Here is a 23799-nt window from a genome sequence, read left to right as displayed (position 1 = left end):
CAGTCTTGCAATACGGAAGCAAAAAGCCTATAATCATTCTTTTTTGTATTTTGGTGAGATTAGTGCTTGGCTTAACTCGTGGCTTGTATCCATAGTGACTCCATAGTAACTGTTACAAGAGCTCTGAAGTGTATTCAGGCGTTTCCAGGCTGACTTTTCACGAAAGTTTTCTTTTCTTCTGAGCTAATGATGTGACTGTCATTGGCCGCCGTTAGTATGGCTGCCAAATGGGTCCCACGTGGTAAATCCGGACTGGTGCAGTGCAGAGGTATGCATGCTGTGCATCATGAACATTCCGTGTTCAAGCAAGCCCCTGGGGGAGATGGAGTGGCTCTTCTTGGGGGGGCTGAGCTGGAAAGTGGTTTTTCTAAACAGCAGCAGCAACATTGTTCATTCGATTTGGGAATCACATTTGCAGTACTTTGTTTCAAGTGCTCGGATTTCCAGATTAATGTCAGTCATTCAACTTTCAGATGTTTGGAAATTTATTAGTTTCACAGTTAATTTTTGTGTGTGTGTATGTGTTTAGCTGTTGTACTTTTAATGGGAGATGATGCTAACAGTGCTGTTTGGTAAAGGCAAAAACAAAGCCGCCTTTCCCTTAAGCCAATGAACTTTTTTCTGTCTGTGCTGGCTCCATCTCTTCTAAATATTGCCTGTCCTTGGGGTGCATTTTCTGGTTGGTTGCCTCAGGTGTTCTGCATTAATTCTGCAGCCTGATGCTTTCTCTGCTGTGAGAGGGGAAGGAGGAAGCCCCAAGCCTCTGTGTGGCAGGCAAGGGGAGCCTATCTGTTCAGGATTGTTTCCCATTTGTTGGCCAGAATACATACAAAATGGCCATTACGTAGTTGGGAATTCAGTCCTTACAACACTGAACTGCTGCCTACATGGCAGTGAAACAATATCTTGTCTTTCAGTGCACAACAGCTTCCTTGAAGCTAGGATGCACCACAGATGAGCAATTGATTCATGCAGTGGATCTGACACATCACTTATTTGACAGTGCTTGCTGCCGGCTCTGTAACATTTAGCTCTTTAAGACCCTTTTTCAGTGGCATCTGTTAGAGAAAAAAAAGAAAAGAGAGAATGAGAAATAAATCTACGTATTACAGTCACAATGAGCTGTGGATCATAGTGGGATGGAGCTTGAAAGGTGATGTTTTCAGTTTTGCTGGCCAGAGGAGTTGTGGCTCGGGTGGTGTGGGTAAACAATGAGGAGAGAGACAGTCCCTCCGGGAGTCAGTGTCTGACTTAACGAGCCGGCAGTTATTGGAAGATGAATGCAGGAGAAGTGAACCGTGCTTTCTGGCTGGTAGTGTGGCTTTTTTTCTTCTTCCTTTTTTCCCTTCCTCTTGAAGATCAAAAGCCTAATTTTAGACCAAGCCCTATTTATGAACTGTTCAGCCCCTTTGCTTTACTCTTGCTTTTCTTGTTTTAGAATAGTGGAAAATAAACAGCTGTTGGGATCTCCTGGTGTCTGGGGCTAATCCCTGATGCAAGCCATGCAAAAGGAATAGAAAAGGCCTCAACCTTTCCTAGCAGAGCTTTTGTGTAATTTGTCTCTGTGGGGCTGTTCTCTACCTTCCCTCAGCTCTTTAAGTCTTTCCTTGTGATGAGAGACTTGAACAACTGTAACCTTGGCTGCTCTGATGTTCAGCAGAGCTTATCTCCTGATCCGTGTGTTCTTGAAGCTGCCAGAACTGGGTAGAGTCGTCTTTGTGAGACCAGTGCTGGGTAGAGCTGAAGTATTGCATGTCTGTGGATTTTCTCCTGTGTTCATATGGCTCAGTTAAATCGTATGCATACATATACGTATATGTATACAGTAGCATGAGACTGTTGGGTCTTTCTTAGGCTACGACACAGCATGGCCTAAGATCTTTTTCTGCTAACTGGCCACTTCTGCCCTGTTGTGGATCTGTGTAACCATATTTGACTTCGCCTACTACAGAATCACAGAACTGTAGAGATCAGAAGGGACCTCTAGAGATCACTGAGTCCAACCCCTGCTAAAGCAGGTTCCCTACAGCAGCTGAAGCAGTATCTTTCTGTGATCTCTCCCATTGCTCAGCACGTTGCACCTTTCCAGCTCCCACTTATCCCTTCCCAAGACTGTCATTCTGATTTATCAACGGAATTTTGGATTGTGATATTTTTCTGCAGAATTTTAGGTGGGTTATTTTAGATTATCTGCCAGTGAAGTAAGCGCTCCTGCTGGGGGAAGCACACAGACTGTAGGAGCAGTTTAGAGTGAGCCTCCCATTGCTCCGTGCCAATGCTTTTATTTCCCCTTTCCCCGGGTCAATATCTCAGCTCTTTTTGTATCTTTCATTAGTGATAAACACTGGAAGCACTTGTGTATTAAGGGTAAACCTGAAGAGTAATGGTTAAAGGCTGTGTCAGATTCAACTCTGATAGCGCAAGGAAGCAGTTTTGCCACAAGCAAACTGTGCTTTGCCAGTTAAAGGTGCTTGTTGCACTGAGTGCCACAGCCTGATATCTACTCTGCTGGCTGCCAGGTAAGTCTATTCTCTCCCCAGGTTTTGCAACACCGAGGATCTGCATTGGCCTGAAACTTTGCCTCCAGAGGAGGGCTGAAGGGAGGGTAATCCGTGCAAAACCTTTCTGGGCTGGGAATTGCGAAAGAGGTGTTTCAGCTGGGGGTGGGGGGCTGCGTGCCTTCCCTCCTTACCGTGGCTGGAGCTTAATCGAGAAGGACTGGAGATAAGGGTGCACTGTGTGGGACTAGAGAGGAGTTAATTCATGCAGAAGAGTGCAAGTGGGAGTGCCAAGCAGAGGCAAGAAACCTAACATCCTCTCTCAGCTTTCCAGATTCCCTGCAGCACTTTGTGCTGTGCCGCTGTCAGCCAAGGGGAAGGAAGCAAAGTAAGCAGGGCAGGCTGGGTGCGTAGCAACTGCGTGGCAAAGTGGTTATCATTCCCAAGTGTGGCTGTAACAAAATTGATTTTTCTCCCCTTCAGCTTGGCAGATCTCCAGGTGCCTGCTTGGGCACAATGGAGCGCGTAGCTGAGAGGGAGGGACTTTGGGGTGATGGTGGGGGAGATACAAAGAGACAGAAGTTTAATCATTGAACCGATCACGCTGGATGGATTTATTTCTGGACTCAATTTCCCAGGAACTCCACTGTTTCGCCTTGGGGGAAATGCCTCAGCTGAAGTTTCTCTAGCTCCAGCTTAGTGGATAAAGACGTGTCGCTTTGGAATTACTCAACAGCAGCTGTCACTACTGACACCTCCATCTGCCTTGAGAAAATGTTTGCCGTCCACTTGCTAGCTTTCCATTTTGCAAAGCTAAAGGAGGATCAAATAAAAAAGGTAAGTTAGAGCAATAACCTGTTTTCAGAACTGTTATGCTCTGCAGGGTCTGCAGTGTGTAATGCAGGCTAGGTTATGGCTTTTTCTACTGCCGCTATGGAGGCAAATGGCATGAGAAGCATTTGGATACATCTGATGACTCTGAAAATAGGTCTGCTTAGAGCTTTTCCATGCACAATTATAAATTGCAATGGAACAAATGATCTTCAGTAAGGAAAAATGATGTTTAAACTTGACCCGGCACGGTGTGGTGTAGTACAGAGGGCAGGAAGGACCTTTCGTTAAGGTGCTTTGTGAGTAGTGTGGAGGATGGGATTTTTAAATCTGAGTAGGTGCCTGATTCACTCCCATGGTAAGAAGGATAGGAAGATCTCCTGGGGGCTTTGTAACAGGTCTTCTGTGATTCAATACACAGTTCCGAGTAGTGGTGGTGGAATTAGAAGTGGGAAAGCTAAAAGTGAACCAGATCAGAAGCTGTCAGTACTGAAAGTGAACTGCCTGGTGGTTGCTTTTCCCATTTGCTTTCATGGCTGGGCTGCAGCGGGTTGTTGTCCCTCCGTCATAAGACCACGTGGGACCTGTAAGTTTGAGTTAGAGGCACTGTGGTTTCTAGATGTGTCCTCAGGGGTGCTCTGTTTTCCTGGCGTCTATACAGAGTGCTTTGTGGCTGTCACCACCCAGCCCTGTCCTCTAGTTTTACGGCCAGCTGGAGGTGGGGCTGTCTGCAGGTGCATGGCAGGAGGTAATGCTGCCTCCGTGGCAGGGTGAGCAGCACTGGGGTGTCCTCACTGTGCCTGTGCTTACACATGAAGGTCAGATGTCTCTGATGGCCACAGCCCTTTTGTCCCCATGTGATCAGAAGGGGGCCCTTGTGCCCCTGAAAACCAGATCTAAGGTCTCTTGTCTGGACAGTGTGTTTTTTCCCTATGTCTTTACAAAGAAACAGAGAGGCCTTGTGGTGCACTGCTTGGGTAGAATGGGCTCTTACAAGAAACACCCAGTGTGTGTGGCTGAGGAAGGGTTTTCCTGAAGTGGGGACAACGGAGAGAGGGGCAGAAACATTCTGTGAAGCTCTTAGAAAAATAAAATCTTTTTGCTAGATGCAAACTAGTTTTGCCTGAAGGCAAGAAAATGTACTGCTGTGCAGAGGCTTCTTAGGAAGGAAGCTCAGTGCAGGCAGTATGGAGCAGAGCTGATTTCTCTCTAATTAAAGAGAAGTGCCTCCCTCCCTACCCGACTCTGGCTTGTTTGCCTTCTAGTGTCAAGAGCAAGAGCCTCTCTGCCATGAAAACACTACTGATTCTATGTTGAGGTGACACATTTAAAAACAAGGACTGTACTTGTGCTGGAAGGGAGGTGGTGCAGCAAATTTTGGTGTTGCATGACCTGGCCATTCCTGCATTTGTAAACCACTGATATGGTAGTGTGCCTTTGTTCTGGTTGTAAATCAAGCTAGAGAGCAGGCAGGCTGCGCCTTATCTGGCTCCTTGGAGAGGATTTTCTCCTTCTATGGCTGTAGGTAAACAGGGCAGAGAACACAATTTCCATGGGGTGCAGAGAGCTTGTATGTGGTGTCTGCAAATACAAACGTGGGCATTTTTATTGCTTTTTAGTTTTATTTCCTCAAGGAATTATCTCAGAATGTTACGTGGACTTGTGTGAGAGTGCATGGCTGCTGCATACCTTGAGTCATTGTGTTTCCTTCTTTCGGTATGCCCAAGAAAGCAGTGCTAGTGTCTGAGCTGGGATGGTGGGGCCTCAGGAAAGCCCTAGATGTAGTCCAGTGGAGTCCAAACTGGGGCTACAGAGAAATATGTAAATAATGGTCCTTTCAAGGCATGGCTGTGTCTTAAGGCGATTGCTGCTTCTTGACAATGGCATCTTGTAGTTTGTCTTTCTCTTGCTGTTGGGTAAGGCCTGCATTATTTCCAGGGGGCTGACACTCTCAAATGGGTCACTGCTGACCATCCATTTAAAACAGGTCTGTGAATACGTAACCAGGTAATTGGTTTGTGCCTCATTAACATGGGTGGCCACTCAGTTACAGGATAGGCCAGTTTATCCACAACCTGCCTTCTTTGTTTAAACAGTGCCACTTCTTAGATCCTCTATTTCCCTCTAATTCATCTGGCCTTTATTTTGATTGTATGTTGTGAGTAACGCACTCTTAAGTATGTTTACTGCACCCAGAATTGTTTTCTGGATGTAATCCTAACATCACAGAGAACAGAGGGCAGAACTGGGGTGAGAAAAAGGCTTTGAGTTCCAGCCTGGCATGCCAGCAAAGTTAATTGTCTGTGGAGTGAAGCAGTAGCTGAATAGATGTTTTCAGACTGTAGCCGACACGCTTGGGCACTGACGGCATTTTCTGGACCTGACTCAGATGGGTCAGATCCTCACCAGCTTTGCAGTTCTAGTTCATTATGTGAACAGGAGGAAAAGATGGGGTAAGAACAGCCTGTCGGGATGTAGGGAGACTTGTGGGTGTACGTGGGGCAGAAGTTCTTGGTCCATCAGAAAAGATGGCTTACTTTCTGTCAGTAAGGCTCATGAAAGCAGCAGCCCTGCCAGCCAGCTGCTGAACACCGAGCAGTTTGCGTGCCTTCCAAGTAACACCTTCCCTGCTGCCAGGTTGACAGGTACCTGTACCACATGCGCCTCTCTGACGATGTCCTGCTGGACGTGATGGCTCGCTTCCAGGCTGAGATGGTGAAGGGCCTGGGCAGAGACACCAACCCCACAGCGACAGTCAAAATGCTGCCTTCATTAGTGCGCTCGCTTCCTGATGGCTCAGGTGAGTTCCCCCTGCTCCCACAGCAGTGCTGGTTTAGGGAACAAGATGGGTTGTTGCTTGTACTCAAGGACAGCGCAGCAAGAGCACAGGGCAGCCGGTCCCCTAGTTGACTGCCTTAACTCATGCTCAGCAAGCAGATATCTGCTGAGGAGACTTGTGGGTGTTGGCAGGGTTTTTTCCTCACACCAGATGCATTTAGGCCAAGTGCTGCTTTTTGGAGAGAAAGGTGTAGTTATAGATCTTAGGAAGCAGCCTCTTCGGTCTGCAAATGTGGCTGTACCTATTGCAGGCCTAGGAGCAGGAGCTGTGTCTGGACGTGGCAAGGGCAGCCTCTACAGCCCGGAGCCTGCAGTGCAGCGTGCTGCAGGTGTGGGGAAGTGAGCATTGCTGGTTCTTGTCATTGCCCAGCTATAGGATCTAAAAGCCAGTTCTGCTTGGAGACATGCACACCCAAGGTAGCTCTGAGGCTCCTGGCTCAGCTGGTGCCAGCAGTGCACGCTGACAGATAATTTTCTATCCTAAGTAACGTAATTTGGTTTGTATTTTTTTCTGTATAACCGAGTCTTTGAATTCTTGTAAGGCTTAGGTGAGGATGCAGTGCATAACACCTGTTGATACAGAGAAATGTAAGAAATGCTGCTCTGTACATCATTCCCAAAGGAACTGATTCCTCCTGAAGTTAATCTTCTCACAGTTAAATGAGAAATAATAGCTTTTATGGCATAAAGGGAACAATTGGTGGTAGCCCAAAGTTTCAAGGCAGTCCTTTGAAATTAGGGATGTCTAGACATAATTCCTCAGAAAGTGCCTGGTTGGAGTTGAGTGCCCTTCCTCTGACAGCAGCCTTCACCGAAGAAAGCTAAATGTTAGCTGAGTCCTTGTTACCTCTGTGGCCATGAGGTCCTACGGTCTCGTATGACACTGATCCTACCCGGAAGTTGCGGGGAGCACCTCAGGTCAGGAGACTTGGGAAATTACGTGTCATGTCAGCACTGTTGCAAAACTTTGTGTTCCTCAAGGCCAACGTTGGACAGTGGTCTCTTGGCCTGTGTAGCCTTTCCTCTGTACCAAGGACATACTTTGGTGTCATGCTGGGCTATGTGTTCATGATACACCCATTTTAGGCATGACATTGATTTTTCTATTTTTGTTTCTTTGCTGAATTCCTTATTGGTTATTATGTTTCCAAACAAAACTTCCAGCAGGTTCAAACACCTCCAACTTGGCTGGATTATGCCATTTGCAATAGCAGTGAACTTTCAGATTTTTCACTGCCCACAGTATTACTACCTGGAATGACCTGTGTGGAGCATCATTAATGATTTAGAGATTAATGATCTGACTAATGTCATAGTTTACTGAGTAACCCAGTTTGTCTCGTCACCTCTATCATATGTAGCTGTGATATTACAGATGTAATTTCCTGCTTCCTTCCCTCTCAGGGTCATGTTTGATGAGTTTTAGTCAGGTGCTTGGACCATGGAACAAAGATCATGCAGGGCTATGACATGCATTTTCCTTTCCTTTTCATGTGGGGCGGATAGATAGTGCTTTATTGTAGTAGTGAGTAGGAACTGTCCTTGGGCCTTTCTTTCTGCAAAGTTCATCCTCCTCCAGCTTAAAAACGTGCTGCTGTGACAAGAGCAGAGTAGGCAAACCAGGCTGCTAGAACAAATGAATTGGGGCATTGTGGGATTGCAGCTTTCCTGGTGGTGGTCCCTGACTCAAAGGGGAGAGATCCTGTGGTCATGGTGAGGCAGGAGCTCTGAGCTGCCTTCTGGGGGATTCTTGCTGCACTGGGGCTTGCTTGCCAGCCATCACCACTGATGGCTGCCCACTTGTGTTGCAGAGAATGGTGATTTCCTCGCTGTTGACCTGGGTGGCTCCCAGTTTCGTGCCCTTGAGGTGAAGGTGTTTAATGATGGGAAACAGAGCAGCCAACTGGAGAGCAAGTTTTACCCTACACCAAAGGAAATCATACAGGGCAGTGGAGCAGAGGTAGGCCATGCAAGGTCTTTGGTGGTGGTGCCATGCTCCAGGAAGTGTCTGCTAGTCAAAGCCCGATTCTGTTCTCTCCTTTCTCTCCCAGCTCTTCAGTTATGTTGCTGACTGTCTGTCAGATTTCATGGAGTCCAGAAACCTGAAGCATAAGAAATTACCTCTTGGCTTTACGTTCTCTTTTCCATGCAAACAGACCCAACTGGAAGAGGTAAGGTGCAAAAAAGATATTGGCAAGCATAGCTTGTTGCAGAATCCTTAGAAGCTATTGCATGGAAGTGTTACTTCGTAGCCTTTTTGAGGTATTGCCCATCCATAGCACTCTGAGGAAGGCATGGATGAGCCCTTTAATTACAGTCGACTACCATTCAAGGACTTATCCATTATCTCAGGGCAACAAAATCTTTATTATTTAGCTTAATTAATATTCCACAGTAGCCATGTGCTTGTATGAAGTCTGCTGGCCTTTAAATCATGTATTTTCGGGTCCATCCTTCCTTTTTGATGACTTCTCATTCAGTACTTTTTACAAGTGACAGTAATTAGGAAAGACCTGTAGCAGAGCTGCTTGAAAGGAAGAGCTGGTTACAAATACTTTGTGGCCTCTTATTATGTTTTTTCTTCTCTTTCTTGGGATCTGTGCTTTGGGTTCCAGTCCTACAAATGCTTTGTGCTTTATCCTGTCAGTGTGTTACAAACACTGATAAAACCATGCATGCTTTAAACAAAGAACAGGGAGGTGCATTCAGAAGACTGGGACTTCATTTCTATGCCCATTTAGTTGCTGACATGCACCCAGCTGAGGTTGAGATCTTTTGCTATGACTTCTTTTTGCCTGAATATTTATGTGTGTAGAGACATAGTAGTCTTCCCACAGGTTTGCATACCAAAGCTAGAACTTTTGGGTCACTGAAGTTTTACTTTGCAGGGAGTCCTTCTTTCCTGGACGAAACACTTCAAGGCCCGAGGAGTGCAGGGCACAGACGTGGCGAGCTCTCTGCGCAAGGCCCTCCAGAAACATAAGGCAAGTTCTGTGTCTGAATCTGAGTGGCCAATCTTGGTCTGTGGGTTGTTCAGCAAATTGTTGGACATTCTCCAAGGGCAGCCAGTAGCAAGCATTCAACATGGCTGTACATTGAATACATCTGGCTGTCGGCCTCAGAGGGATGGATTGATTGATGGTAATTTTTGAAGTAAAACTTGCAGTAAAACTTGATTAAATCTGCCTTTAAACTAGTGTATTCCTTTAAATAGCATGCTGTTTAATATTTTGGGAAGTCTTGTTTTTCATACTCCATGCTATTGGTATCATAATGTAAGAAAAATCATATCTTGGCATCTCTGTAGTAGGTCTTCTGTTTTCTCACATGGCAAAAATACAACCCTAATTTTGGTTCACTTCTTTCTCTGCATCAGACTTGTAGCTAGTAAGAACAAAAGATCTGAGCCTTCCTGGGTGAAGTCTAGCCCCCTGCTTGTGTTGGCATCCATGTTGCAGATATTTCTGCAATAGATATTTTGCAATAGATATTATAGATATATGATATATATAGATATAATAGATATTATGCAATAGATAACTTTGATCATGCTTAATCAAGTTATCTTGGTGTGAAAAGGGAACTGCACAGCTCTGTTGGAAAAGCTTTTTGCACATGTGTGGCATTGCTGCACAGCCTTGCATTGAGTAGTTACATTTATGTCTTCTTTTACTGCCAGTTTTGCCTGGTGTCACTTGTCAATCTGTCACTTTGCTGGGGTCTGCTCTTGAGGAGGGACATTGTTTGAGCCTGATTGAGCTGCTACAATGCAGAGTGTAAGGACAGCCACACCAGTGTTAGAATATCACAGGGCTCAAACCAAAGATGTTGCTCTTCTGGTAAAAAGGGATGAATCACATGAAAATAAGTCATGCAACCAAAGATCCTGTCTGGCTCATCATTTGAAAGTCCTCAGATATCTTCTGCTTTACAGCGTTGTAGGGATAACGTTGTAAAGGAAATAATGTTTCTTTAAAGGGAAGAGTTTTCCTAAAGTAATCAAGTACAAAGGCTTTGTAAGTTTTTTTTCTGTTAATTGCTCATCTTCCTGCTGTTAGGACATAGATGTCGATGTTTTGGCGATGGTCAATGACACTGTAGGAACCATGATGACCTGTGGTTACGATGACCCACGCTGTGAAATTGGACTCATAATTGGTAATTTTTTCTCACTATGTGCTCACTATGCACTGTCTTTTTCCTTGTTTGGTTAATCCTAATGAATCTTGAGTAGGAGGGAGTGTCCCAGTAACGGAAGGAGCAGGAAGGAAGTGGAAAAAAACAGCGGCTGATTTTCAAGCACGGCTGCCCTTTATAAAGCAGCTGTTTTTATGCTGATCACATTGCCATCAAATACCACAGTCCCCATTTCGTCTGGGTTCAGTTGTGACCAGCATACTAAACTTTTCTGCTGACTGCATAGAAAATTACTGTCTGTCTGTCCAGAGAAAGCTGAATTCATCTCACGTCTAGTAATTAGGATCAGCTAGGCTTTCCATAACCCTTCCACTTCACACAAAATGGTGACTCTTTAAAGGCACATAGAAGTACATTTGAGGTAGGGGAAAAGAAGATTTTAAACAAGCCAAACCTTAGATGAATTTCTCACACTTTCACTCATTGATAAATGAATATTTAACAAGTACAAGTGGCTTGATATTAACATCCTTACCACTGGGTTATGTGTTTATATTTTCTTTCAAAGGCGATATATTGATTTACTTGCAAACATATGGGCTTAAAACAAAAAGCCTGAGGCAAACAGCTAATTTAACCACACTGGCTCTAACACAAACAGGGACTGGCACCAATGCATGCTACATGGAGGATATGAGGCACATCGATTTGGTGGAAGGTGATGAAGGGAGAATGTGCATTAACACAGAGTGGGGTGCTTTTGGAGATGATGGTGCTTTGGATGACCTCCGCACAGAGTTTGATCGGGAACTCGATCTGGGATCTCTCAATCCTGGAAAACAATTGTAAGTGATTCCCTTGATTTGATTTGCTTTGGCCATCTGAGTTCTCTGAGTGCATTTCTGGCATTTCCCAGGAGTCCCATTGGAACAGGAATGCAGCTGAGTAAACCCTAACAAATGTGGCCTTGGTCCTTTCCTATTCAGATCTTTCTCTTCAGGGAAGGGTGGGTTTCTGAGAAGGTGGGTACACCTCTCTGCCTCCCAGGCCAAAGGGTTGCTGCTGCAGTCACTTACGTGTCATGAAAAATAGGTTGTTGCTCTGGTTTTTGAATAGTCTTTTTGATTACTTATCTTGAGCTGGAGTTGGGTCCCAGGACCTCAGGAAGGCATCACATCCACAGCTTATCTTCTGGTCCCCTATGCAGATGCTTAGATGAGATCAACCTGCATAAGAACATTCTTGAAGTTGTGGAGGCTTTGGTGAGTTTGTGGACGTTTTCTAATCCTTCTTTCTTCCCATTCCAGGTTTGAGAAGATGATCAGCAGCCTGTATTTGGGAGAACTTGTAAGACTCATTCTTCTTAAAATGACAAAGGAAGGCCTGCTCTTCAACGGAAAAGCGTCAGCAGCTCTGCTTACTAAGGGCAAGATTGAAATGAAACACGTGTCTGCAATGGAAAAGTAAGGGCCTGAGATATGCCCTTTAGCAGAGGTGCTGTTAAGTTTCCACAAGCAGAGCAGTGATAATTAATGTTTCATAATCAGGGAATGCTGGGAGTTGATTGTGAACTGTTCAACTTGATTTTACTTTTGCCTAAGAGAAAAATGGATTCTTCTGTGAGTAGAAGTGATGGAGGATTGGGTATTAACAAAATATCACAGTAGCAAATGTATTGTTAACCATCACAGAATACAGGTTCTCTGTGTAAAGAACTTATTTGGAGACCTAAGCACGTGGGGGGATTTTTCAGCAGTTTTCAGATGTTTAAATATTAGGGCTGTGGATGGGCAAGGCATGCTCCAGGTCATCTAATGGATGGCTGCCTGGGAAACTGAATCTTGATCTACACTGTTACTTCAGGAATAATTTCCCTTGTACTGAGTGAAGCTGCTGTGCTCTTCTATGAACTAAATATTTATCCTGTTCCATACCTGGCCAGCCTCTCTGTATGTCTTGCATAAAACTGAATAGCCTCTTAAAAGTCTGGTCTCTTTCCCAGATGCTTCTGGGAATAGTGTGAAAAGGGCACTACTGATCTATGGAACCAATTATGACACTGCTCAGTAGGTTGTACCTTGGTCTTCTCTCACTTGTCTGAGCCAACATGCAGATACTGATTTAAGTGCTGCCTTAGTATCTTTGCATTAGGTGATCCTTTCCTTTGTTTTGGGTTAGATACAAGGAAGGTCTGAGCAACACGAAAGAGATCCTCACAGAGCTGAACCTGTTTCCCTCTGAAGATGACTGCATTGCTGTTCAGCATGTCTGCACCATCGTGTCCTTCCGCTCAGCCAATCTCTGTGCTGCAGCCCTAGCAGCCATACTGACCCGACTGAGAGAGAATAAAAAACTGCTACGGCTGCGAACCACTGTTGGGATTGATGGAGGACTCTATAAAACCCACCCCCAGTAAGCAGCTAAAGAGGGTTCGATAATTGCTGGACCCGTGTTGATATTGCAGTGTCTCCACCTGCATATATATATGGCTTTTGCAGAAGAGCTTGTTTTGCTGCAGGGTTGGGATGAGATGTGGTGGAACGTAGAGGATCTCATTATCGCAAGGCTGCTTGAAGAGCTTTAGAGATTGGGGTGGGACAGGGGGAGGGAACAACGTGACATGGCAGACTGGCATCTGAGTAAGAGCAATTGATTTTCCAAGTGATTCCTGAGCATCCACAACACTTGCTGTTCATTGTTTCCTTCTTTTTTTTCCCCTATGCTTACATTTCTCCTACTCTGAAGACTTATTATCTGCTTTCTGATGGTGGGCTCTCCATTCTTGCCTGGCTTTTCCCCCGAGGCACTCACACTAGTTTAGAGGTATCTTCACATTCCTGTAAGCACACAGCTTCTGCAGAACAGCAAGAAACCAGAAGTATTGTGTCTGTCTTGTTTTTGACTCTGTGCTCCTCTGGCAGCGCTTCAGTGCTTGCAGTATTGAATGTGCACATGCATTAGAAGCAAATGCAAAGCAAGCCTTGTGTGAATTGTTCTTTATTCCTGTAGATATCCTAAACGCCTGCACAAGGTGGTGAGAAGGCTGGTCCCAAATTGTGACGTTCGGTTCCTCCTCTCTCAGAGTGGCAGTGCAAAGGGGGCTGCCATGGTGACAGCAGTGGCATACAGGCTGGCCGCTCAGCGAAAGCAAATCGATGCTGTTCTCGCACCTTTCCTGCTATCCCTGGAGACCCTCAGAGATGTAAAGAACAAGATGAGGACCGAGCTGGAGTATGGGCTAAAGAGAGAGACACAAGACAGGGCTACAGTGAAGATGTTGCCCACGTATGTCTGTGGGACACCGGATGGTACAGGTAAGGTTATTACCTGGTCACCTGGAGATGGTGCAGGAAAGCTGCTTGTCTGGCAAATGCCACAATTTCTGTTGGCAAACCAATGTTTCCTGCAGTGTTACCTGGCTGGTCCATTAGCCCCTGGCCTAACATACAGATGGGATAAATGCCATGAGGAGTAGTGTGCTGTCACTGACCTGGGTGAAGTTTCTTGCAAATGTCTGGCAGAGTATAGCATTCTGACTGGAAAACATGCTAAAAGAAGCACCAAAATAAAATATCTTTCTTCTCTTACAGAGAATGGAAAATACCTTGCCCTTGATCTTGGTGGGACAAATTTCAGGGTTTTGCTCGTCAAAATCAGAAGTGGAAGAAGGAGATCAGTACGAATGTATAATAAAATATTTGCTATTCCTTTGGAGATCATGCAAGGGACAGGGGAAGAGGTAACTTCTAAAGAACACTTAATTGATCCAACTGAGCCCCAGTGCATGGGAGCAAATGTGGCGTGTTTTTTCTGCCCTTCCAGCTCTTTGACCATATAGTCCAGTGCATAGCAGACTTCTTGGAGTATATGGGGATTAAAGGCGCCCGCCTACCTCTGGGTTTCACCTTCTCATTCCCGTGCAGGCAAGCCAGCATTGACAAGGTAAGGACTGCAAGAAAGAATGAGTCAAATGGCAGCTGATGTCATTTTGGGTGGGAGGACGATTTGTTGGTTGGGAGATTGCCAGCAAAGATTCTTCTTCTGAATGTTTTCCTCCAGGTAGGACTTGGCAAGGTTTTTAGTGAGCAGAACTGAATTTGCTTGTTCACAGCTTGGAATGGTTGGATCTCTCTGTCTTTGATTTATCAATCTGACGCATACGGCTTTATGACTGATCTCATACCTTTATCTTCCTGGATCAGATGTAAGAGTAGTAATTACGATTAAAAAATCTAATTCAGAAAGAATGATTATTTTAGTTCATTTTTCATTCAGAAAATGATTATTTTAGTTCATTTTCTAAAGGGAAGAAGAGAGCTTTTTCTGCCTACTTCTAGTCAAATATTTACCACACATTAGGAAATGAGAGACTACTATTTTATTGAATATTTTCATGTCCTGGTGGTTTTCGTAATAGTCTCTAAATCTTGAGATTAGTCTAATCTGCCTCAGTTGTCAGCTCACAGCTGTCATTATAGCAGTAGAGTTGTCTGTTGGAAGACCACTCAATACGCTTTCCAAACCAGCAGCACAGGATTTAGATCTTGGCAAAACATGAAGAAACAATCTCCACAACAGTAATGGTGAGCTGAAATGGAGATTTTTTGTTCTGTTTTGAAGAGCAGTTTTTCCTCCTGTTGTCTCTTGTTTGTTTGTTTTTCCTGTTTTTGGACAGACAGTGCAGAGCCAGTCACCAAATGGAAGGCTCATTACTTCACAAAACCTGAAAACTGCTTCTATTGATCCAGGCTGCTGTCCAAAAAGGAAACAAGCAACATTGTCTGCAGTACCGATGGTCATAACAACTGTTATTCAGTGAATGAGCTTAAAATTAACAGTTGACATTCGTTAATGGTAGTTGTGTGTTTATTTATCGCAAATAAATTTTTTTTGTACTCCTTCCCCCACAAATGATGCAATGAATTTGTGCACAGAAGTAGGTGAGATGGGAATGTTTTCCAAAGGAGAAAAGTGTGTTAGAAGGCACTGAGCTGATAAATGCCTGTGTAAACCTGCAGTCAATCCTATCTGTAGTTGAGTCATAAAGATATGTGGATGTGCACTCTGCACTGGGCACTCACTATAGCCCGGCCAGGGAAATAACAGTATAGAATCATAGAATCACAAGGTTGGAAACAATTTATAAGATCATCTAGTCCAATCGTCTCCTCATCACCATTGCCACCACAAGCACTAAACCATATCACGCAGCACGTCATCCAGTCGCCTCTTGAACACAAGACGTATGTAAAAAAGGTAGTTCAGGATCAAAATAAAAATGGTATATGATCTTCTCTCTATCTTCATTTTGTGGTTTTCTCCCTCTTCTGTTTCAGGGAACGCTTGTGGGATGGACAAAAGGATTCAAGGCAACTGATTGTGAAGGGGAAGATGTTGTTGATATGCTTAGGGAGGCCATCAGAAGAAGAAATGTGAGCTATTCTTTTCTGAGCTTCCTGATGTACTTAATGATTTAATTCCTGATGCCTCTTTCTCCACAACTCCACTGGTGACTGTGACTTGTGTTCCAGGAGTTTGACTTGGACATCGTAGCGGTGGTGAATGACACTGTTGGGACAATGATGACTTGTGGATATGAGGATCCAAACTGTGAGATTGGCCTTATTGCAGGTACGGTGATGTTGAAACCGCACTGTAAGCAGCTGCTTGGCTTCACACACTTGTTTAGAATTTGTAAAACAACGTCCTTTATTTGAGTTTGATATATGGTGTTACTATTCACTTGGGATTCTTGGCAGATCTGTATGGTATTCCACAGAGCAGACAGCACTGACAGCAGATAAAACCAGCAGTTCAACAGGTGCAGGATCTGATGAAGCCCAGTAACTGAGTGCATGGTGAAAGAGTATGAGAACAGTAAATACGTCACGGCTCTTTGTTTTAGCAAATGGTTTGTGGTGTATTACAACCAAGCTGGCAGCAATGACTCATCAGTGCTTGCCAATGGCTGCCAAAGCCATTTCTGACCTATAACAGGGAATCTGTGTTCCTCTGCACTGGGAATATTCTGTGCTGGATCCACTTCACTCAGTAACATTTCTGCTGTAATACTGTACAGCACACACACTTAGGGAAGCATTACTGCTGATGCCTGCTTGTCTAAGACCTGGGGAGGTCTTTGAATGGAGAAAAGAACTTTAAAGATGATCACTGTAATCACCTTTCTTGTATTTAAGGTGCTAGTTCACTCTTCTGACTGAACTCTTGACATTTCTTTTCTCCTAGGAACAGGTAGCAATGTGTGCTACATGGAGGACATGAAGAACATAGAAATAGTTGAAGGGAATGAAGGAAAAATGTGCATTAATACAGAATGGGGAGGATTTGGTGATAATGGCTGCATTGACAACATCAGAACAAAATACGATAAAGAAGTAGATGAAGGCTCTCTAAATGCAGGGAAACAGAGGTAAATGTGATGATTCTGATGCTAAGAACCAGATTGAGTGAGTCTTTGAGACACTGACTGCTTTACGAAATGAGGATAATGAAAATAATTTGAAAGGGAACTTCAATAATGATTCATTTAGTGGTTGAAAAATGGCTATTGCTTTTGAAGGTTTTACTACTTTCCTGAGTTTATCTTGCTGATCAGATGTGTACGTACCACTCCTGTTAAATAATCTCTTATTATGCAATCTCTTTAAAAGCACTTTTCTTCTTTGATATTTTAACAGATATGAAAAAATGACCAGTGGAATGTATCTAGGTGAAATAGTGAGGCAAATTTTGATCGACTTGACCAAACAAGGACTGCTGTTCAGAGGACAGATTTCAGAATCACTGAGGAAAAGAGGCATATTTGAAACCAAATTTCTATCTCAGATTGAGAGGTAAAGTTAATTAATTTACTTGCTATGATTTCTCAAGGTCTTTCAGGGCCTGTAGAAAAATATTCTTCTGTGGAACTGTGGAGCCCTTTTCTTCAAGAAATCAATTATGGTTCTCTCCTTTGCCCCCAAGCCCTCAGCCTTAACCCAAATAATGAATCATCATTTAATTTCCACACAGCTATGTTGTCTTCAAGTACTTAGCCATTGAACACTGCTGCATCTGGAATCTTTTTTTTGTAGATCTTCAATACTTAAAAATAATTAATCAAAAATCAGTGTTACATAAATACTCCCTGAACATGTGCTTACCTACTTATCTGTGCATGACTACAGCAGTCCTCAGGGATGCTTGAAACACTTTGACTACTGAAAAAACTTCGAAGGTATTGTCTCAGCCATTAGATTAAAGAACAACACAGTCAAATGACTGATCTGACACAACTTCCTCATGATATTGGGAGCTAGGTGAATAACTGGAAATACAGATGAACATAACAAAGAACGGGCCATGAGCAAGTTTGGGATCTGGACTGAAACCTGCTTTAAAACAATCAGAGGATGTGAGAACTGGAAGCAGTGGTGCCATTTCCTTTGAATAATGACAGAATCTCATCTGGAAGGCTTTAGAATTTTTGTACCTGCCAGAGCTTTCCATAACACTGCGACGCTGCCTGTGTTTCCCCTTATGCAGCGACCGGCTCGCCCTCCTCCAAGTCCGACGGATTCTGCAGCAGCTCGGCCTCGACAGCACGTGTGAAGACAGCATCATTGTGAAAGAGGTGTGTGGGGCTGTTTCCAGGAGAGCTGCCCAGCTGTGTGGAGCAGGACTGGCAGCCATTGTAGAGAAGAAGAGAGAAAACCGAGGTGTGGAGCACTTGCAAATTACAGTTGGAGTAGACGGGACTTTGTACAAGCTTCATCCACAGTGAGTACCTTGATGCCCATCCCTTTGCTGTTTGCTCATTTCCACTGTGAACACGCACCGATTTCTACTAGCCTTCTTTTGAAGTAGTCAAAAATGAGAGAGGATAAAGATCTAACATGCTTCCCTGTATCCTGTCATTTCCTTCACCTAGGCAAGGAATTGAAAACTGGAGAGAAAAGTCCAATTACCGGCTGAAGGCTCTTTCTCTGTGGGGTACTGAGGAAATTTTTCTAGTATTTATTTTTCAGTATTTCAGGGGATTTCTACAATATCTGGGTATTCCAGAAGGAAAGCAATGTTGAATTTTTAGAGCTGGGACTGTCTTTGTGAACAAGGCTTTGAAATAGATGTATTAACTTTAGAGTTGTGAGAAGAGGCAACATGGAGTACTGCATCCAGGTCATGAGCACCAGCATAAAAAAAGATGTGGACTTTTTAGAGCCATGAAGATAACCAGAGGCCTGGAGCATATGACATGTGAAGGGAGCTAAGGGAGCTAGGCTTGTTCAGACTGGAGAAGAGACAGCTCTGGGGAGACCTCATTGAGATCTCTCAGTACTGAAAGGGGTGTACAGAAAACAAACAAACAAACAGGAAAGAGGGATAGCAACCTCTTCCACAGATAGATGACAATAGGACAAAGGAGAATGGCTTTAACTAAAAAACCTGAGATTTAGGTTTGATATTAAGAAGACAGTCTTCACTCAGAGGGTGGTGAGGCGCTGGCACTGCTGCCCAGAGCTGTGGGTGCCCCATCCCTGGAAGTGTACGGTGCCATGGATGGGGCCCTGGGCAGCCTGAGCTACTGGGGCACAGCCAGCCCATGTCAGGGGTTGGAACTGGGTGGGCTTTAAGGTCCCTTATGACCCAAGCCATTGCATGAGAAGTGCTTTATCCATAACCTCTGAAGGCTAGAGACCTGTCTGATATGTTGCTGAAGAAAATTAAAATAGAAATACAGAAATTAAAATCTGATAGAGCATAGGAACTTGTCTCTGTTTTGTGTAGGAGGAAAAACAAATGGTAAAGGAATGCTCTGGAGAACCAGTGGAAAGTGTTGGTTGAGGTTATGGTTCCTCACCAGCAGATAAATGCAAAGGTCTCGGATCAGAAAAGCACTCCTGGAATATTCTTCTCTCCCTTTTTTTTCAGTTTTTCTAGGGTCCTGCAGGAAACAGTGAAGGAACTGGCACCTCGGTGTGATGTGACTTTCATGCTCTCTGAAGATGGGAGTGGGAAGGGAGCTGCTCTCATTACTGCAGTAGCAAAAAGATTGCATAACATTGGACAGAAGTAAAAATAAGAAGTGAATTCAATTCATTTCAACACTACCAGGCATGCACACTAGAGATTTGTTGACAAGTGATTGAAGACAGCTTTGCCAGACACCAGCATACAGGTACCTGTTTTTCAGGGAGCAACTGGTTATTGAGCAGCCAGGATTGTGGATTTTTGTCCCTTGGACATCTCTTGGGTCTGATGTTTCTTCTCCCCACCATTATGTTTTGAAACACTGCAACGTACTCAATTCTCTACTTCCTGAAGAGCATCTATAACATCCATGGGAGAGTCAAACAAACAAAAAAAAAACCAATCCAACCAACCAACCAAAAACCCAACAATGTATTTTTACAATTGTTTAATTAAGCTACTGTAGCGCAAGCAAATCTATCACAAGTTTCTTAGATTTGGTGTGGTTTTTAGTTTTGACTTGGCCTGTCTCAAGGAGTGTTGAGATCTAGTGTTGCACATATCTAGTTGACATGTTTGTTTAATGCATCCCAGGTTTTACAATAAATCTGCAAGTAAATAAAATGAATGGACTTTGGTCAGCGATGCTTCCCCCAGCACCCAGCTACATTGGTTATGAGTGTATTGTAATGTAGTAGTTCCCTAAGTACTGGAGTGTGTTTAATGATGCAGTGAAAAAGAAGTGTGATTCCAAAGAATATGTTTGTGCCAAAATATCTTGGTGCACTTCAGTGCACATAGACATAAACAGCACTGAATGGATTTTGATTGTGATTAATTTTATTTGATTCTCGGGGAAAAAGAGAATGTAGAAGCAGCTACAAGGTCTGCCATGTGTGTATTAGATCTGTCTAAAGGGTAACATAATGGCTCATCTTTGGGCCATCAAAATAGCTTTTTAGAGAGGAAAAAAGAATCATTTGGATTTCTGAAATTCTCCTATTTGTTTTCACTCAGTGATCTGCATGCCTGTTTGAGGGAGGATAACTTCCATTTTGTGGAAGGGACTTTATCCTTCCTTTTTGTTGTCTGTTGCCTGCTGCTCTGCCTGTCTGCAGTTTGTCATAAATAAATCCATGGTGCTGTGAGTCTTTGCTTCTCTGCCTACTGCCTCTTCTGAGCAGTGGGAAGAACATACAGGCAAGTCAGAACTTTCTTTAAATCTGTGTATAACAGTACTCTGCAGCATTGTGGTTATTACAAAAGTGGCTTTCAGACAGGACCTAAATGGAGCCAAATTTACCTCAACACTGATAAAGCGCTTTTTAATTTATCATTAGCTTACCCAAAGGCCTGCAAACACCAGGAAAAATAACTCATGCTCTTGTGTCACCAAATATCCTTCCACTGATGTACACATTTCAGAGTAAACTGAAACAATAATGTGGTGCAGAGAAGCAGCAGGTCTGGAGCTTGCTATTCTGTTCTCAGGTATTGCAGTATCTTCTGAGATCCTCTATGCCTGAGTATTTGCTTCTACTCAGGCAGGCAGCAGAAAGTGGGGCCCAAAAATATACTTAAGCCTTAGATGGGTCAAAAGTAACTACTGTACAGGGGATAAGCAGCTGAATTTATATAAAAATCTGTAATAAGGCCGATGGGTCTAAATTTAGCAATGGCAAGTACAAAAAGTAAAGATACCAACATTTTTTGTTTTGTAGTTTTTTTAGAAGAAACATTCAGCACCTCTGTGTGTGTGCTGCGGCCACAGGATGGTTAAAGAATAAGAGCTGGAAACAATTTTTATTTTCAGAAGGAGTTCCTCACCATACAGAGCTCCCTCTGTGCAGGGAGGGCAACTGAGAAGAGATACATTATGAAGTAGCATGTACTGTTTTCTTCCTTCTGTCAAGCAGCTTAGTATTTTAATTTTGTCTTTATTTCTGAATCCACTGAGTCACAGAAACTGAAGCTTGCTATGCAGGGGGTGCAAAGTTATTTGGAGCTGGCTGTTTTCCTAATGATGAACAGATTAAATTCAGTGGGACAAGGTACAGCAAAAAGCTGTCCTGGCTTGGGGCTGTGTGGAGCCTAGAAATAGCTCTTCTGCGTTGGCTGTTTCTCCCCTGGGCACTCTGAGATCTTGTATTTGTTGTGTACTTCTGGGTTCTTTCGGGGGATTGGATTGTGCTAATCTGCAAAAGTGCGCCCGTGGGTGAAATATGTCCCTCTATAGCTGGAGGGAGGTGACATGGACTTGCCCCAGGATGGCCACGTGAGTATGATGCAGAGATCTATTGCACTTCTGTTCTAAAGCCTGCTCTGCACAACTGGAATGCAAATCTGTAACAACACAAGGTAAACCACTTGCACAGATCCTTGCTTTAGAAATTTAAATCTGTATTGCTTTGAATTTTCTTTTTAGTCTTTTTTGGGAAGTTAAATATGCAACAGTTTATACCTCAGCTGCAGTAGATTAGGCCCACACAATTTAAAAATATATATCTTTTTGCGTCTACAGGGTTTATTTGTTTATTTTTCTTTCTGTTGAATCCGTGGGTGGTGTGGAATCTGATCACATGAACTTGAAATGCTGCTTGCTAAGTGCCTGGTGACTTACAGCTCGTGTTGCAGTCCCCAAGGCCCAGGACATGCATGTTCCTGCCTTTCCTGCAGGTTGCTGCAAACTCAGGCAGCTGCCCCATGGGTCTGCTAACATGTCTGCTGGGCAGGGAGATGGCATCTGGGCTGGGAGGATGCAGCACTTGTGTCCCTGATAGTGTTGATGTGTGGAAACTCAAGGAGTAATGCGAACTTGCATACTGTCTTCTATGGATTTTAAGCCACCAAACCTAAATCTTTCTCTATGTGTTTTATGTGGTGACTCAGAAGCCCTGTTTTAAAATCAAAGGTGGAGGCCTCCCATTAACTATGAAAGATATTCTGAAAAACATAGCACAATTGCTTGCATAAAATTGTTAATTAATGTAAAATAAAACGAGATTCTTCCAGTTTCATATTTTAGATGTGCGTTTCTACTGTTTTCTGGTATTCTCATGATATTTCACTTCTGTGGGTTTTGTGGGATTTTGTTCCAGTCCATATGTTTAATACTTCTAGAATTTACTCTTTTGTTTTGTTGCCTCTTGAAGACATGAACATCATTTTTCAGCTCTGAGTCCTGTGTTTGATTTTGGAAAAATGGAAGACCTTCGAACCACCACACCAAGTGTGAGCATGGCAGAAGTATTACTGGGTGGAGAAATAAAGGTTTTTGCCTTCTAGAAACTCCCAGCAGGGTATTGTGGTTACCCTTTCAGATGCAGTGAAATAATGATCCTTAATACATTGGTTTGCTTGCTAGAGGAGCATTTCAGTGGCTGTAGGTTTGGACAGCGCTGATGCTTGACTCGTAATCCAGAGAAAATGCAGTAGCAGCTCACTGGTGACATGTTCCTCTTGTCAGTGCAAAAGTAAATATAGGATCATGTGTAAAGCCTGATTAGCATAATCTCCATTCTTGGGAAGTCAGTATTATAGGATTAGCAGATTAGCACAAAGGAGTGAAATGTAGACAATATCAGAATGAAAGTCTTGTTGTAACTTGTTTCTTTGGTTATGTTGAAATGAGCTGGCTCTTGTTTGGGGGTCTCAGATACAACATCAGCTCTGTGCTGCATGGAGAAGGGAGGAAGGGGGGCTTGGTGAGTGCTGTCCAGCCAGGTACAATTACACTTAATCATAGATCTTTGAATCATTAAGATTGGAAAAGACCACTAAGATCGTGAGATCCAACCATCACCCCATCACCACCATGCCCACTAAGCCATACCCCTCATGATCCTCTGGAAGGAGTCTGCACTGCCTTGAAGCGTCATTGAGGCCCACCAGGAGCATTTCCCAGACTTGTCCATTGGGTAGCTTGTCAAGTGATTCTTAAAAAATAATACATAATAAACAAACCAACCAAAAGAAACCCACAAATGAAAAAAATACAAAACTATTCCTGCTCTTGAGTGTGAAAGTCCTGTTTGTGATGTGCAGAGGCAGGGAAATCAGTGCCTGCTTTGCCCTAGCACTGCCTTCAGTCTGTGGGTGTATAAAAACACCAGAAGTTTAATTAACTTTTTCTCCTCTCTTGTTGATCCCAGTACACTGTAGGCACACATTGAAAGTGAGTAAAGGTGATGGTCAATGCGTATCTGAGAGGGAAGTGCCAGTGTACTTTGGTTTTATCCTGGGAGTGGGTGGGAGTGGAGGAAGACAGACTGTTTCACTGCCACCACATCTTTTTTCCTTTTTGTTGGAAAGGATAAAAGATGTTTGGAGAAGAAGAGGGGATGTGAGAGGAGTATGGCACATCAGCAGTCAGAACTTCCCATAGATTTGTTATTGCAGTTTGGAGCAACTTTAAGTCACAGTAATGGGGGAAAAAGGTAGCAGCAATACAAGATGTGATGTGTTACAAGCAGCAAATTGCAAGGACATTTAAGGGAGGTAACTAAGTTATTTGGCTCAGATTTGT

General features: G+C 43.7%; 1 protein-coding gene across 2 annotated transcripts; it reads left to right on the top strand.

Annotated features, from left to right (window-relative positions):
- Window positions 1–3136: 3136 nt before the first annotated feature.
- Window positions 3137–22291, top strand: LOC128078122 (hexokinase HKDC1). Of its 2 annotated transcripts, XM_052678056.1 has the most exons (18): window positions 3137–3335; window positions 5967–6129; window positions 7979–8127; window positions 8219–8338; window positions 9056–9151; window positions 10226–10325; window positions 10966–11149; window positions 11612–11767; window positions 12483–12716; window positions 13314–13618; window positions 13895–14043; window positions 14127–14246; window positions 15641–15736; window positions 15836–15935; window positions 16551–16734; window positions 17003–17158; window positions 17850–18083; window positions 19236–22291. In XM_052678056.1, exons 1-18 carry the CDS (start codon window positions 3273–3275, stop codon window positions 19378–19380), a joined length of 2754 nt encoding a protein of 917 aa, XP_052534016.1. In that variant the 5' UTR covers window positions 3137–3272; the 3' UTR covers window positions 19381–22291. The 2 variants fall into 2 exon arrangements, with proteins under 2 accessions (XP_052534016.1, XP_052534015.1); XM_052678055.1 differs by lacking the exons at window positions 3137–3335; window positions 5967–6129; window positions 7979–8127; ... (7 more) ...; window positions 13895–14043; window positions 14127–14246 and adding an exon at window positions 14590–15547.
- The last annotated feature ends 1508 nt before the right edge of the window (window positions 22292–23799 follow it).

This window comes from Tympanuchus pallidicinctus, unplaced genomic scaffold (genome assembly GCF_026119805.1).
Source record: "Tympanuchus pallidicinctus isolate F22 unplaced genomic scaffold, pur_lepc_1.0 scaffold16, whole genome shotgun sequence".
NCBI lineage: Eukaryota > Metazoa > Chordata > Aves > Galliformes > Phasianidae > Tympanuchus > Tympanuchus pallidicinctus.
This window is presented reverse-complemented; position numbering and strand designations above follow the sequence as displayed.